The sequence below is a fragment of the Neodiprion pinetum genome, chromosome 6 (assembly GCF_021155775.2).
Source record: "Neodiprion pinetum isolate iyNeoPine1 chromosome 6, iyNeoPine1.2, whole genome shotgun sequence".
In the NCBI taxonomy this organism is placed as follows: Eukaryota; Metazoa; Arthropoda; class Insecta; order Hymenoptera; family Diprionidae; genus Neodiprion; species Neodiprion pinetum.
The window spans coordinates 6501776-6517810 of NC_060237.1; the positions used below are offsets into that span (position 1 = coordinate 6501776).

Below are 16035 nucleotides of genomic sequence, written 5' to 3' on the forward strand. Positions count from 1 at the left end.
ACATCATATCATATCATCATACATCATACATCATACATCGTACATCATACATCATCATACATAGTATCAAAGTTCGAAACCATAGTTTGGATGTCGGACGTTCAGAAAGTGACGTCACCAATTCAAAATCAGCTAGCCGAATTCCTCAGTCGGGAAACAACCGCGCGGTAGAGCGGTCGCATGAGAGTCGCGCTCCGCAAATATTGAGTACCGGGTTCTCAACCTCACGGATCCCGCGCTTCGGGTCCGCTACGTATTTCGAGTACCGGGTTCTCAACCTCCCGGATCCCGCGCTTCGGGTCCGCTACGCGGTGAAACTCGACTTCCAGGATAAGCGCTCCGTGGTTCCTGATTCACGTTTACAATAAATTATTTCAATACGTTTTTCGCGCAAGCCCAAATTCGGTAGCTGTCAGTCCGCTAATAAAATTTCTCGACTTCCAGGATAAGCGCTCCGTGGTTCCTGGTTCACGTTTACAATAAATTATTTCAATTCGTTTTTCGCGCAAACCCAAATTCGGTAGCTGTCAGTCCGCTAATAAAATTTCTCGACTTCCAGGATAAGCGCTCCGTGGTTCCTGGTTCACGTTTACAATAAATTATTTCAATTCGTTTTTCGCGCAAACCCAAATTCGGTAGCTGTCAGTCCGCTAATAAAATTTCTCGACTTCCAGGATAAGCGCTCCGTGGTTCCTGGTTCACGTTTACAATAAATTATTTCAATTCGTTTTTCGCGCAAACCCAAATTCGGTAGCTGTCAGTCCGCTAATAAAATTTCTCGACTTCCAGGATAAGCGCTCCGTGGTTCCTGGTTCACGTTTACAATAAATTATTTCAATTCGTTTTTCGCGCAAACCCAAATTCGGTAGCTGTCAGTCCGCTAATAAAATTTCTCGACTTCCAGGATAAGCGCTCCGTGGTTCCTGGTTCACGTTTACAATAAATTATTTCAATTCGTTTTTCGCGCAACCCCAAATTCGGTAGCTGTCAGTCCGCTAATAAAATTTCTCGACTTCCAGGATAAGCGCTCCGTGGTTCCTGGTTCACGTTTACAATAAATTATTTCAATTCGTTTTTCGCGCAACCCCAAATTCGGTAGCTGTCAGTCCGCTAATAAAATTTCTCGACTTCCAGGATAAGCGCTCCGTGGTTCCTGGTTCATGTTTACAATAAATTATTTCAATTCGTTTTTCGCGCAAACCCAAATTCGGTAGCTGTCAGTCCGCTAATAAAATTTCTCGACTTCCAGGATAAGCGCTCCGTGGTTCCTGGTTCACGTTTACAATAAATTATTTCAATTCGTTTTTCGCGCAACCCCAAATTCGGTAGCTGTCAGTCCGCTAATAAAATTTCTCGACTTCCAGGATAAGCGCTCCGTGGTTCCTGGTTCATGTTTACAATAAATTATTTCAATTCGTTTTTCGCGCAAACCCAAATTCGGTAGCTGTCAGTCCGCTAATAAAATTTCTCGACTTCCAGGATAAGCGCTCCGTGGTTCCTGGTTCACGTTTACAATAAATTATTTCAATACGTTTTTCGCGCAACCCCAAATTCGGTAGCTGTCAGTCCGCTAATAAAATTTCTCGCTTTCCAGGATAAGCGCTCCGTGGTTCCTGGTTCACGTTTACAATAAATTATTTCAATTCGTTTTTCGCGCAAACCCAAATTCGGTAGCTGTCAGTCCGCTAATAAAATTTCTCGACTTCCAGGATAAGCGCTCCGTGGTTCCTGGTTCACGTTTACAATAAATTATTTCAATTCGTTTTTCGCGCAACCCCAAATTCGGTAGCTGTCAGTCCGCTAATAAAATTTCTCGCTTTCCAGGATAAGCGCTCCGTGGTTCCTGGTTCACGTTTACAATAAATTATTTCAATTCGTTTTTCGCGCAACCCCAAATTCGGTAGCTGTCAGTCCGCTAATAAAATTTCTCGACTTCCAGGATAAGCGCTCCGTGGTTCCTGGTTCACGTTTACAATAAATTATTTCAATTCGTTTTTCGCGCAACCCCAAATTCGGTAGCTGTCAGTCCTATTCAAGGTATAACCTGAGGTGGTTATCGGTGGTTGTTCGAGGTGGTTGAAGGTGGTCGGAGGTGGACGAGGAAAAGGACGAGGAGGACGAGGATTTGTGCTGGGTGAGTAAAACACTTTTATAATATTTCATGGCAATTGTAATTATATTTCATCTGAAATATTACAAACTTGTCACATTTACAATAAATTATTTCAATTCATCTTTCGCGCAAGCACATATTCAGTAGCTATAAATAATCTTATACAATTTATTATATTATTAATTAATTAATTAATATTCCTATAATATTTAATGGCAATTGTAATTATATTTCATCTGAAATATTACAAACTTGTCACGTTTACAATAAATTATTTCAATTCATTTTTCGTGCAAGCACATATTCAGTAGCTATGAATAATCTTATACAATTTATTATATTATTAATTAATTAATTAATATTCTCATCATATTTGATGGCAATTGTAATTATATTTCATCTGAAATATTACAAACTTGTCACGTTTACAATAAATTATTTCAATTCATTTTTCGTGCAAGCACATATTCAGTAGCTATGAATAATCTTATACAATTTATTACATTATTAATTAATTGATTAATTACATTAATCCTTACACAATATTTTTGATGTGTTCCTATACTAAAAATATTCATTACTATTCCAGGTATTACCCGAGGTGTTCGGAGGTGGACGAGGAGGAGGACGAGCTGGACGAGGAGGAGGACCAGGTGGACGAGGAGGAGGCGGGGTGGGTCGTGGGAGAGGAACTCTCCTCTCCTCAGAGGAGAGGAGGGGGAGGGGTGGGTCGTGGGAGAGGACCTCTCCTCTCCTCAGAGGAGAGGAGGGGGAGGGGCAGGGAAGGGGAGAGGTGGGCGGGGAGGGGGAAGGGAAGGGAAGGGGGAGGAGGGGGAGGAGAGGGAGGAGGTGGGGGAGGGAGGGGAGGGCCGGGGGAGAGGGAGGGGGAGGGGGGAGGGGGAGGGCGGGAGGGAGGGAGGGAGGGAGGGAGGGAGGGCGGGAGGGCGGGAGGGAGGGAGGGAGGGCGGGGGGGGGACAGGAGGACGGATGTCGATGCGAGCCCGTTAGAGTTAATTGAGCAGTACACCCCCCCTACCCCCCCCCCCCCCCCCCCGCCCTCCCTCCCTCCCACCCTCCCGCCCTCCCGCCCGCCCTCCCTCCCTCCCTCCCTCCCGCCCTCCCCCTCCCCCTCCCCCCTCCCCCGGCCCTCCCCTCCCTCCCCCACCTCCTCCCCCTTCCCTTCCCTTCCCCCTCCCCGCCCACCTCTCCCCTTCCCTGCCCCTCCCCCTCCTCTCCTCTGAGGAGAGGAGAGGTCCTCTCCCACGACCCACCCCTCCCCCTCCTCTCCTCTGAGGAGAGGAGAGTTCCTCTCCCACGACCCACCCCGCCTCCTCCTCGTCCACCTGGTCCTCCTCCTCGTCCAGCTCGTCCTCCTCCTCGTCCACCTCCGACCACCTCGGGTAATACCTGGAATAGTAATGAATATTTTTAGTATAGGAACACATCAAAAATATTGTGTAAGGATTAATGTAATTAATCAATTAATTAATAATGTAATAAATTGTATAAGATTATTCATAGCTACTGAATATGTGCTTGCACGAAAAATAAATTGAAATAATTTATTGTAAACGTGACAAGTTTGTAATATTTCAGATGAAATATAATTACAATTGCCATCAAATATGATAAGAATATTAATTAATTAATTAATAATATAATAAATTGTATAAGATTATTCATAGCTACTGAATATGTGCTTGCACGAAAAATGAATTGAAATAATTTATTGTAAACGTGACAAGTTTGTAATATTTCCGATGAAATATAATTACAATTGCCATTAAATATTATAGGAATATTAATTAATTAATTAATAATATAATAAATTGTATAAGATTATTTATAGCTACTGAATATGTGCTTGCACGAAAGATGAATTGAAATAATTTATTGTAAATGTGACAAGTTTGTAATATTTCAGATGAAATATAATTACAATTGCCATGAAATATTATAAAAGTGTTTTACTCACCCAGCACAAATCCTCGTCCTCCTCGTCCTTTTCCTCGTCCACCTCCGACCACCTTCAACCACCTCGAACAACCACCGATAACCACCTCAGGTTATACCTTGAATAGGACTGACAGCTACCGAATTTGGGGTTGCGCGAAAAACGAATTGAAATAATTTATTGTAAACGTGAACCAGGAACCACGGAGCGCTTATCCTGGAAGTCGAGAAATTTTATTAGCGGACTGACAGCTACCGAATTTGGGGTTGCGCGAAAAACGAATTGAAATAATTTATTGTAAACGTGAACCAGGAACCACGGAGCGCTTATCCTGGAAAGCGAGAAATTTTATTAGCGGACTGACAGCTACCGAATTTGGGGTTGCGCGAAAAACGAATTGAAATAATTTATTGTAAACATGAACCAGGAACCACGGAGCGCTTATCCTGGAAGTCGAGAAATTTTATTAGCGGACTGACAGCTACCGAATTTGAGGTTGCGCGAAAAACGAATTGAAATAATTTATTGTAAACGTGAACCAGGAACCACGGAGCGCTTATCCTGGAAGTCGAGAAATTTTATTAGCGGACTGACAGCTACCGAATTTGGGGTTGCGCGAAAAACGAATTGAAATAATTTATTGTAAACATGAACCAGGAACCACGGAGCGCTTATCCTGGAAGTCGAGAAATTTTATTAGCGGACTGACAGCTACCGAATTTGGGCTTGCGCGAAAAACGAATTAAAATAATTTATTGTAAACGTGAACCAGGAACCACGGAGCGCTTATCCTGGAAAGCGAGAAATTTTATTAGCGGACTGACAGCTACAGAATTTGGGGTTGCGCGAAAAACGAATGGAAATAATTTATTGTAAACATGAACCAGGAACCACGGAGCGCTTATCCTGGAAGTCGAGAAATTTTATTAGCGGACTGACAGCTACCGAATTTGGGGTTGCGCGAAAAACGAATTGAAATAATTTATTGTAAACGTGAACCAGGAACCACGGAGCGCTTATCCTGGAAAGCGAGAAATTTTATTAGCGGACTGACAGCTACCGAATTTGGGGTTGCGCGAAAAACGAATTGAAATAATTTATTGTAAACGTGAATCAGGAACCACGGAGCGCTTATCCTGGAAGTCGAGAAATTTTATTAGCGGACTGACAGCTACCGAATTTGGGGTTGCGCGAAAAACGAATTGAAATAATTTATTGTAAACGTGAACCAGGAACCACGGAGCGCTTATCCTGGAAAGCGAGAAATTTTATTAGCGGACTGACAGCTACCGAATTTGGGGTTGCGCGAAAAACGAATTGAAATAATTTATTGTAAACGTGAATCAGGAACCACGGAGCGCTTATCCTGGAAGTCGAGAAATTTTATTAGCGGACTGACAGCTACCGAATTTGGGTTTGCGCGAAAAACGAATTGAAATAATTTATTGTAAACGTGAACCAGGAACCACGGAGCGCTTATCCTGGAAGTCGAGAAATTTTATTAGCGGACTGACAGCTACCGAATTTGGGCTTGCGCGAAAAACGTATTGAAATAATTTATTGTAAACGTGAATCAGGAACCACGGAGCGCTTATCCTGGAAGTCGAGTTTCACCGCGTAGCAGACCCGAAGCGCGGGATCCGGGAGGTTGAGAACCCGGTACTCGAAATACGTAGCGGACCCGAAGCGCGGGATCCGTGAGGTTGAGAACCCGGTACTCAATATTTGCGGAGCGCGACTCTCATGCGACCGCTCTACCGCGCGGTTGTTTCCCGACTGAGGAATTCGGCTAGCTGATTTTGAATTGGTGACGTCACTTTCTGAACGTCCGACATCCAAACTATGGTTTCGAACTTTGATACTATGTATGATGATGTATGATGTACGATGTATGATGTATGATGTATGATGATATGATATGATGTATAATGCTTTTAGTTTTCACGTGTCATACAAGAAATACACACTTCATCTCTCCTGCCGATTCCAGACTCAAGCGGCCAGGCCCTTCCATTGTCAGCCGGTGACTAAATAAATATCCTTCAGTTAACGGGTCAGCTAATAACGCAGTCGTTCTGCGACAGTTGGATGATGAAAAATTTCGCTCCTATCTTTCAAATGTGTGTTGAAATACACTCGAAGTGTTAAGAAGCGTCGTTCTTTCTCTCCCTATCACCTTTCTAGGTCTTTAAATCACTACGCAGCGTTAAATACTATCTCATATACGAAGCATCCATTTCATCTCGTTCAAAATTAGCGCATCCGTGATGTATTGCAGTTACTCTGAATTTTTTTCCATCCGAATACTTTTCGAAAAACATTTCTGCTCCTCCACCCAACGCAGATACTTCACTTGCGACCAGCTAAAACAGCGTTTCGATTCTATGCCTATGAAAATTCAAGATCGAGAGAGCAAATGAAAAGTTGTTGGAATAATTATGAATACTAATGTTATGGAATACATCGAGCGCGCGTCGAATAGAATACCATTTCGAAATGAATAATTCTTCTCTTTTCATATCATAGCTGATCTAGTAATATAGGTAAATAGGATGGTTGGAGGTGTTCGAAAATGGTAGGACATTTGAAAAGTTAAAGTCGACGATGATCCAGTGCATCAATTTTTTCGTTACAGATTTTCTTTTCCCATGAGGCATAGAGTATTCAACAACGATAATGCAGTCCTTAAAATTCATCATTCATCTCTGTCTGGAAAGCTAATTCGCAAGGCGTGGTATTCTAGATATGTCAAAACTAAGCTAGCGGCACGTGTTTGCATTGTTAGAAAAATACCCGTACTCTACATACACTGTTTCTAATCTTTTGCTACATTTGGTTTAATCCCCATGCTTCCACAGCACGAATAGTCGGAAATGTTTTTGATTATCCATAATAAAATAAAAGAAGTAAGAAAGCTTAAATTTATTGTTAAAGCTCCAATGAATACATCAAACTGCGGTCGAATCAATTCATTTATTATTCGCACATGACCTCTGTATATTTGATAAATTATTCCTAAATACATTGAAACATATGTATTTATAATGAAATATCATGCAATGGGCTGTGTAAACTATAAACTATAATTTCTATCAAATAGCTATTTTTATGTCAACAGGGCTTTGAGACTCAGTCAAGTTGGATCTCGATTTTTTTCATCGTATGTAGGACATTGGGTTACAAGAACAAATGCGAATTACGAAGAACTCCGTATTAGAGATAAGGATATTTTAGTTTAAGTATACCTATACACAAAAATCCGTATGTGAATATACTAAAACCTCTGTGTTTATTGTAAAAATCTAGTTTTAAATATGTGTATACATGTATATACGCATGCATAAGTATACATATACATATATACACATACATGTACATAGATAATTGCGAAGTAATTAGAAACACTCACAACTTTTCGCAAATAGAGTAAAACGTAAGGTTAATAATGTACAAATTACACAAGCGCACCATGAAACATGGCAAGGGTAATCCTAGTGCAGTGATTGTATAAACTGAAGAAATATACATTTACATATACATGATATAAACTATTAGACTAGAAAAGAGTATTTAGAGAGCTTATCTAATTCCGATCTTGTCACAATAGATCATTAACATAATCAATATACGGCTTAAGCTGTATTAGCTACATTCACTATTAGAGATAATATTTTTTATCCATTTTTATAGTTATTTAATTTCTTGTACAACAATTTTTCAAACTTCACGGCAAAATGCCCAACGAGTTCTCGTAGTGCAAATACGAGTCCAATTACCTTACAGATGGCATTACATTCATTTTTGCCTTCCCGCGTCGAGTTATAAATACACAGAAATCTCAATGAGAGCTCATTTCTGTAAGATTTATTGTAGTGCTATATTCGTAGCTGTACCTGTTATTCTATATTATAAACTGTCCTAAATTAAGAATTCTTGATCTTATTACTTTCTTCGTAGAATGGTGATCCTACAACCTCCTTACTTCTTTCCAAAGTTTCATCCACATCCAGTAGAGATCCTTCGGAGTCAGCAGACCGTTCCATTGACGGACTTTCCTGCAATGCGGAACATTAAAAATTAGTGTTATCTTGCAATTACAACGTTGAAGAAAAATGATTAAGATATAAGCGCCAGTTAAGAAAGTTCCTAACTAAAATTACTCTGAGTAAATAATATGATTTAAAAAGAGCAGGGGGCCGAAAAGATCTGCTTTGCACTCGTTCAAGAGGTATGAAAAGTGGAATTTCGCGAGCAGATGTGGAGAAATGTATTAATTTATACATCACACCTGTTCCCGGATCATAAAATCCCATTTTACGCCTACGTAGGACGAAAAATATTATTCATATCACAGTCATAACACTTTACACCTTCGTACGATTACCCCGAGCACTTGGCCCGGTGAATCTAAAAAAAAAATTCATACATACCGGACAAGCGATTGATGGAGATACATGACCTGCAGTGCACAGCTACATTAAAACCAGCAGACTGAATAAAGTTAGTGCGTCAGGGAAATGATACAGAATTTATTCTGCTAGTCTAATTGTCAATGGAGTTTTGAAAACTCACCTAAGAAAACGACGAAGGTAAAACTTCGTACACTCAATTGGTTTTCCCGCTTTTCTTGCTGTGAAAAACGAGAGCGCCAATAAAAATCCGCTGACAAGAAAAAAGGTGTCGACAGCAAATGACGCCCCTTTAACGTGAACAGATGCACATGAATTGTACCACTGAAGGATAATTGTAACGAAGCTCTTGGTGACTCGTTATTCGTTGGTTTGTTGTTGTTAACTACAAATTAATGACTAGACTGTCTTTATCTTGTACTTCACTGGCATAACCCAGTAATTGAAAGCGTGAAATTAGTTTGCTTTAAAGCAGGCCATACAGGCTTCTAAGGGTTTTCGAAACTAAGATTGCATCAGAATTGAAATTTGAAAATTGTTAGTAGAAATCGTATAAAAATGCCTTCCACCGATTTTTAGATTACGATAGCATAGGCCTCGAAACAAATCAATAAAGAGAAAAGAGTTGAACGAAATTGGTTGTTGTACTTGTGAATCCTGTTTCTTCAATTTTCGAATTGAGTGTACGTGTTTTCAACGAAAATCTATTCATTTCGATCCATGTATACGTTTCTATTCGCTCCTATCTGTCTTTTCCTACCCCAAAAATCGATATAGAACTAAAACAGATTGAGATTTTTCAATTCGATTCAATCCGGTGAAAAACGGTTGAAAAACGGTGATCCGAGTATAGAAAAGAATTGAAAAAAATACTACCCATACGTTTTAACAGGAAACAATTCCTACAAATAGAGCTTTAAAAACGGTGTGAGGTCGATATTTTGTTAGATTAAATATATACGTATACAAATTTGTCAAGTGGTATATTTACAACAATTATTCACAAAACTGTACACTGAAAACAATATGCCATAATTTATTTGGTTTATTGCTTATGTTATATGACTCGAAGTTCGATGTCCATTATACACGTTCGCGCAACACGCATTGTATACGACACTTACAGTAAACCCGAATATTTTTGCGAAGAGTTTTGGGAAGAGTCTTGCAACGTATTTGTAACGCATATATTACATTCATAATAGCAGGTCGAATATTCGTTTAAAATACGTTCGGACGACAAGTAGAAAAACAGCTGCACACAAATTCAAAGTAACTTTGGTACGGGAAACATTCTGGAGAAAACGACGCGGAACTCATGAACTTTTCATAAACTTATGGTTACTCTTTTTATTGGGTTGCACGAGAGCAACGTTTTCTGATTCGGGTGCTGCATGATTGTAAATAATTTTTTGCAATATTAAAATTGGGGATTCGAAGAACAAACTAAAGACGAAAGCCACTCCGACTGACAGTACCAAGTCAATCCCGGTCCCAGTAACCTGCAAGAAAATGAGATTTTTTTAGTGTCCGAAGGATCAGCTCACGTAAATAGCTACAAAGAAAAAATCCAATGCTTACGATCTCAAAGTTCGAAAATAGGGTAGGGGTCCGTGCAGCAGCATTCCTCATCGCTTGAATTACAAAATGAACCAAGTAAATCGAATACGACAATCGACCGAGTGGCTGGAAGAACGGCATGGACAGAAAACTGCTTACGGGACCTGGAATATTTTAAAATCACACTTTCTGCCAGCGTATACTAGGACATAAAATGGATGACATTTTCCTAATCCGATAGATAAAGCATAACTAGAATCGAAAAAATAATCAGTTAAACTTGAAGCGGCAATTTTCCCGATACTTCACCTCCGTAGCCCCGGATACACGCGTAAAGAATCCAAGCTATAGCAATGGACCAAAACGGGCGTAATGTAAGAGCAAACACAGTTTCCAGTGGCAGGTTATATGAGTAATCAGGGCTGTAGATGTAATGCATAGCCCATAAACAAAACAACATAAGAACAGAACTGACGATCCAGTTGATCCGTACGTTCGCCTAAAAATTCAAAAAAATATTTTGACCGTCAATGAATTTGCTGTCAATTCTATTTTCATACAAAAATTTGCCTGAACTACCTTAGAAAGCTGTCTCTTATTATTCGTCACATCGTAGCCCAAAAGTATTCCTACGAAGTACGCGGAGGCTCGATTGTAAGTGCGCATGTAGAAGTAAAAAATGTTATCCGGTGATATTTCCCTGATACAGAATGAGTTATTAACGTTACCCAGCCATTCAATACCGTAGTTGGCGAATGGACACTTACCCTTTGTCGAGGTTTAGCTGGAGGCCAACATTAGAGTATTCATTAGTAACCAACATCACAGCTGACATGACCACAAGGGCCACAAATATGCAGATAAGTATTCTCAGCCCGTATTTTGGCCGATAATACAACGGGTATATTATAATTGGTGATATCCAAAAGAGTTGCATATCGGCAGCCAAGTACCAGGTATGCAGTAAGCACTAAAATGTACCAAGTATTCCATACATATAAAGTGCTTGAATAAGTTTTAACATTAACTCAATTTGGAGAATACTCGAATCAAAACAAGAGTATAAAGCATTAACTCACAATGTTCTCTGGATTCACAAGGTTTTGTAGATACAATAAATTTACCCACCAATTGTCGTCACAGGGTTTCACGGCTAGATTAAGTAGCATTTTCCATAAGGGGCCATTTGCGACCCGATGTAGAAAAAACCTGACGAATAAGATCAAAACTACTACACCTGGCGTTAACCTGTGAGTAAAGAAATGATACAGCAACTGGATAAACATTGAACAGATATTTCACTTATTAATTGAAAATAGAGCTTTCCCAACTGACCGCAAGTAGCGATGAAAATACAACATCGGTATACTTATTTTCTTTCCCGACTTCATCGCCCTGAGAAATAGGTAAGTCATCATAAATCCGCTGACTACAAAGAAGGTATCAACGGCATACAGCGCCCCCTGAATGAATGCTGATTCCCACGAATTCAACCACTGTAAATAATTTTATGTTAACCTTATTCACTAATTATCACACGCCAACGACTGACATTGGACAGGTCGGTAGTAAAACTTACTTTCAAGATGTGAAGGGAGTTCACTGACGGTCGTAAAAATGACACAATGAAATGATGACCAAATATGATCCAAGATATACTCAGGAATCTTATACCCTGAATCGCGGGAAGCGTTTCAGGCCTTATTTCGGTGCTAAGTAAAGCAAGAGCGTTCTTGTACAAGGAAAATTTTGCCAAAGTATTTATGATCTTCGAAGTGTCGGTAGGGTTGCCACTTTTAAAAAAATCGCATACCGTGCAGAAAATCATGAACGCACCAAACAGCGATAACAAAATTCTGAAACCCATTCATTATCTGTTACACGAGGTAAGTGAGATTGCTTTCAAAAACTATTTTGCAAGCGAACTCACGTCGTTGAAATTTCTCCAATAGTAAAATTTTCACTTTCAAGTCGCGCGCAACTCGCTCCGCTAGCTCCAAGTGTTAAGCCTCTGATATTCGATGTCCTCTGAAGAATGGCGTTTATCATTTGCTCGACTTGCGTCTCGTTGCACGAGGACGGTACGCAAAAGGACGATAAAATTTGGCCATTAACGTATTTGATTATAGGTACGTTAGGTATGTTGAAAATCTCGCCAAGTAAAACCACGCAATGCTTTCCTTGGATACTGACGTTGTTGTACCGCCCTTTGGCCTCGACGCACTCGTCGTACGACCCAAGATCACGTACATTTCCGATCAGGATCCCCGATTGCATCTTCGAGGAGGCATCCAGCACTGTTTTGAAATCGAAATCCCAATTTTACTGATTCGAACGTAAATCTGTGCATTCTTAGGTTCGTAAAATATGATCACACTAAATGTTTCTGCTCTTGGAATTTCATCCCCGCGCTTGTGTATTTTTAGTAAATGTACGAACAGTACGGACTGCAGTCCAAATATTCTTGCTTAATATATAAACTGGACGATTAACTGTATCCTTACTCTGCAATGCCCACGTCTGTCCCGATTCGATGGCCTTTACTAGGACCATGACTTCGTTCGCACAGGAAGATTTCGAAGATCGTACAGCTCGTTCGACCCCTTTTATCCATGGTCCGAGTGGAGAGTTGATACTCTCTTCAAGCGATATTATTTCTTCGGCCTTTTCCCCTAGAGATGGCCTCACAAAACTTTGTATGGAAGTGAAAAGTAGGACTAGTACGTATTTGTCATGGCAGAAGAACATTGCGTCCTTACTGTCGGTCAGTTGAAATGAGACTTAATGACGGCTTACGATAAATCAGGATATTAAACTGAACTCCTTCGAATTAGAACTGCAACGTTTACCGGAGGTCGTCCAAATTTATGGAGAAGCCTCGTGGCACAAGAGCAATTAAAAGACCATTCATTTGTCGTCAATGATGCCAATCGGTGGTTTTCCATATTCATTTAAAAAGCATAACTATCGTATCAGGTGGACTTCACACGTATATTAGAGTGTTCCAACAACTAATCTGTACAATATTTAGAAACTATAGAAATGAGTAGTAGCGTACTGCTAGTTTTCTTTCAAATAAAATTTGTTTTTCAAAGTAAGTGATTGTGAAAAACTCGTTAGGATTTTCAATTTCGTCATCCTCAGCGTAGGGGCTATTCAAATATTACGTCACGCTCTCATTGCCAGAGAGAGCACAGACCATTCTAAACGTCATATACGAGACAATCAATACGTCACGTTTTCCAATAGCAATAAATCTTAATAGGTGAGAACCATTCATCAGCGACCGTGTAAAGTCAGACAGACTTATGCAACTGCTAATTCGAACAGCATGGAAAATCATGGTACTTATGAGTACCGCATATTTCATTACGCATAATTCTTGATGGTTTAAGAAAACTGCAATTTCACAAAATCGGATCGGCAAACTTGATTCGGTCCGACGGTGGCCCATCTCATACAACATTTTCAAGCCCCGCCATGATTGACAATCAAGCCAGTCGGTACACGCTGGAGAACGGTATCGAAATTTCGGAGCCCAGGATGAAGTTAATTTAACGGCGCAAAACCATCTGCAGAAACTGAACTAAAAAATGCCACAAAAGTTCCACCACGAATAAAGAGTATGATTGCCCTCACTTTCCGACTCTGACAAGCGAAAACAGAAAAGAAACTTTGCACTACCAGAAAGCTTCTTTATTTGTCAATATTCTTTACTACTTACAATTATTACCTACTTATATATTTCTGAACGACCATCGTGCAACGAAAAATAGTGTCAAATTCTACACCGATCTACCGCACCGTGGAATATTTACAAAACCTATTTAGTGATGTCACATACTAGTAAGAAACCACAACCATCGAATTAAATCAATTTCTTCGATTGCCCAACTCCTAGGTAGTCCGGCAATGAAAGGTATGGGTGATTCATAATGGGAATCTGCGTTGGTTTCCCCTTCGTTACCTTGGTTTACCCTCGCTTTTCCGCCACTAGTCCTCTATCAAGATAGCACCGTCAGCCGAGAAGTGTGAAGCTTATCGTACAAAATGATTAAATGATAATTAGATGATAATTAAGTGCTGTAACGCCAAATTTGTCGTTCCGCGTTAAAAAAAAAAAACAACATACGGCGGTACCAGCTCAGATGCGAACTAGCAACGCCACGTCGAAATATCTATTAAGAGTTAATGATTTCGAAAAGTAATTACACAGTAATTAAATGCAAATTAAATGCTCCATGAATATCTAGAGCCTGAATTTGATGCTCGTCGTTTTCCATTTTTTTTATTTCTCTCTACGTTCCATGGGGCTGCATGTATGAAAAAAAGGACGACTACGTATACATAACAGTAGAGAAAATACGTTAAAAAACAGTGTTTTTTTTTTTTTTTAATCTTATTGCTTGTTTAAACAATTACAGAATTTATTGACGCAATGCGACTAATCACTTGATTCATTTTTTATGCTTTTACCTGCTGAAAATTTTCCTAGGGGCATCCGTCTTCAACATGAACTTATCGGTCTTTTCTTTCTCGAGCCAACGACGCCTGAAAAGCTACAAAATTTCACAATAAAGGTTCAGCATCATAGAGATGTTAATTATAGAGTGGGGAAACCGAACAAGCAAGTCGCGATTAAAGTAAGGTCGCGTAGTACTGTCGGCACTGTCTATCTCTGCCTAACCACTTGCCACGCGCAATCGTTTTCAGGTTGGAAAAACAGTTCTTACAAGTTGAGATTATAATACCTATAGATAATATGTTATACGCATCATTAAAAAAGTAAAATATTATCATTGCTCTGTAATGTTTTTTTATAGGTTTATTCCCGTTTTTCTATGTGAGCAGCTACCGATACATCCCAGTCAGTCGATAAAGCTAGAAATCATATTGTTAACGAAAAAGCTTCCTTGCGCACGCGGCAGCAGAAAAAAATAATTAACTGATCCTCTCTCTCTCTCTTTCGTATCCCAACGTGTTTGTACTTGCGGAGGCGCCCATGGCTACCTACGCACTGATATAGATATAGCTGTGTACCTACACTATCTGTAATATCCCTATACTTAGGATACCACCTCCCGTAAAAACCCGTCACGACGCGAGTTAAGCTTGTGCGGACGATAACCTAGAAACGAATTTGTATCGTAAAGAATACTACTACCCTATCATTATTGGTACCACCCCGCTATGTCGACAAGATGGTGAGTCAACCATTAATAATTCTGTACGTTAGTTAATACGATACATCTCATTGTGGTCATAATAGTGATGATCAAAACAAATATGGTTTTCCAGGTATCCGATCTATCAGAAGGGCAATCCTCAGCTGAGGATATTTCTCCCCAATTTCTGGATGAAGCTGGTCGCACCTGATATCAGGCAGCCTGAATCTGTGGTTCAATTTCATTGTTCAATGGAAATGACAAAGACCGACATTCAAAACTACTTGACAAAAATTTATAATATCGATATCGTCAAAGTAAGAACAAGAATTGCCTTGGGTCGATTTGTAAAGGAACCGCAGAGACAATACATCATGAAGTTAGACGACGTCAAAGTTGCCTACGTTACTCTGGTATTTATTCCAAAAAAGTTCTACGATATTACCGTGACAATATTCATTGCTATTACTTCAAATATTACACTTACTCATCAGTTGATTTAATACTTATCCAGCTTTCATCACCACTATACAATTCTGTAGAATGCACACTCTAGGTGAACAATTTTAAAATTAGTCTCCTCCCGCAGCCAAAGGACCAAAAATTCACTTTCCCAGACTTGTTTCCCAAAGACAAGAAGAATACAACTATAAAGGATGGTGAAAAATCATTGGAAGACATGAAAAATTCATTTAAGAATTACTTGGACAGAAACAAGGAGAGACCTGGTATGCCCAATTGGTATACGATATAACTAGTTACAAATTATTCATATTGTATATAGAAATCACAAATATTAAAGACACGTTTTCAATTCATTCAAATTTGTCAAAT

At 39.7% G+C, this 16035-nt stretch overlaps 2 protein-coding genes across 2 annotated transcripts; one reads left to right on the top strand and one right to left on the bottom strand.

Moving 5' to 3' along the window:
• Positions 1-9497: 9497 nt before the first annotated feature.
• LOC124221619 (nose resistant to fluoxetine protein 6-like) lies at positions 9498-12784 on the bottom strand. The gene is made up of 10 exons (XM_046631803.2): positions 12541-12784; positions 11967-12333; positions 11616-11892; positions 11372-11532; positions 11116-11284; positions 10804-11006; positions 10616-10736; positions 10346-10535; positions 10058-10200; positions 9498-9978 (listed from the first exon to the last, which is right to left on the bottom strand). The coding sequence occupies exons 1-10, from the start codon at positions 12782-12784 to the stop codon at positions 9793-9795; spliced, it is 2061 nt and encodes a 686-aa protein (XP_046487759.1). The 3' UTR covers positions 9498-9792.
• A 2225-nt stretch (positions 12785-15009) lies between these two features.
• mRpL23 (mitochondrial ribosomal protein L23) lies at positions 15010-16019 on the top strand. The gene is made up of 3 exons (XM_046631049.2): positions 15010-15240; positions 15335-15614; positions 15791-16019. The coding sequence occupies exons 1-3, from the start codon at positions 15227-15229 to the stop codon at positions 15953-15955; spliced, it is 459 nt and encodes a 152-aa protein (XP_046487005.1). The 5' UTR covers positions 15010-15226; the 3' UTR covers positions 15956-16019.
• The last annotated feature ends 16 nt before the right edge of the window (positions 16020-16035 follow it).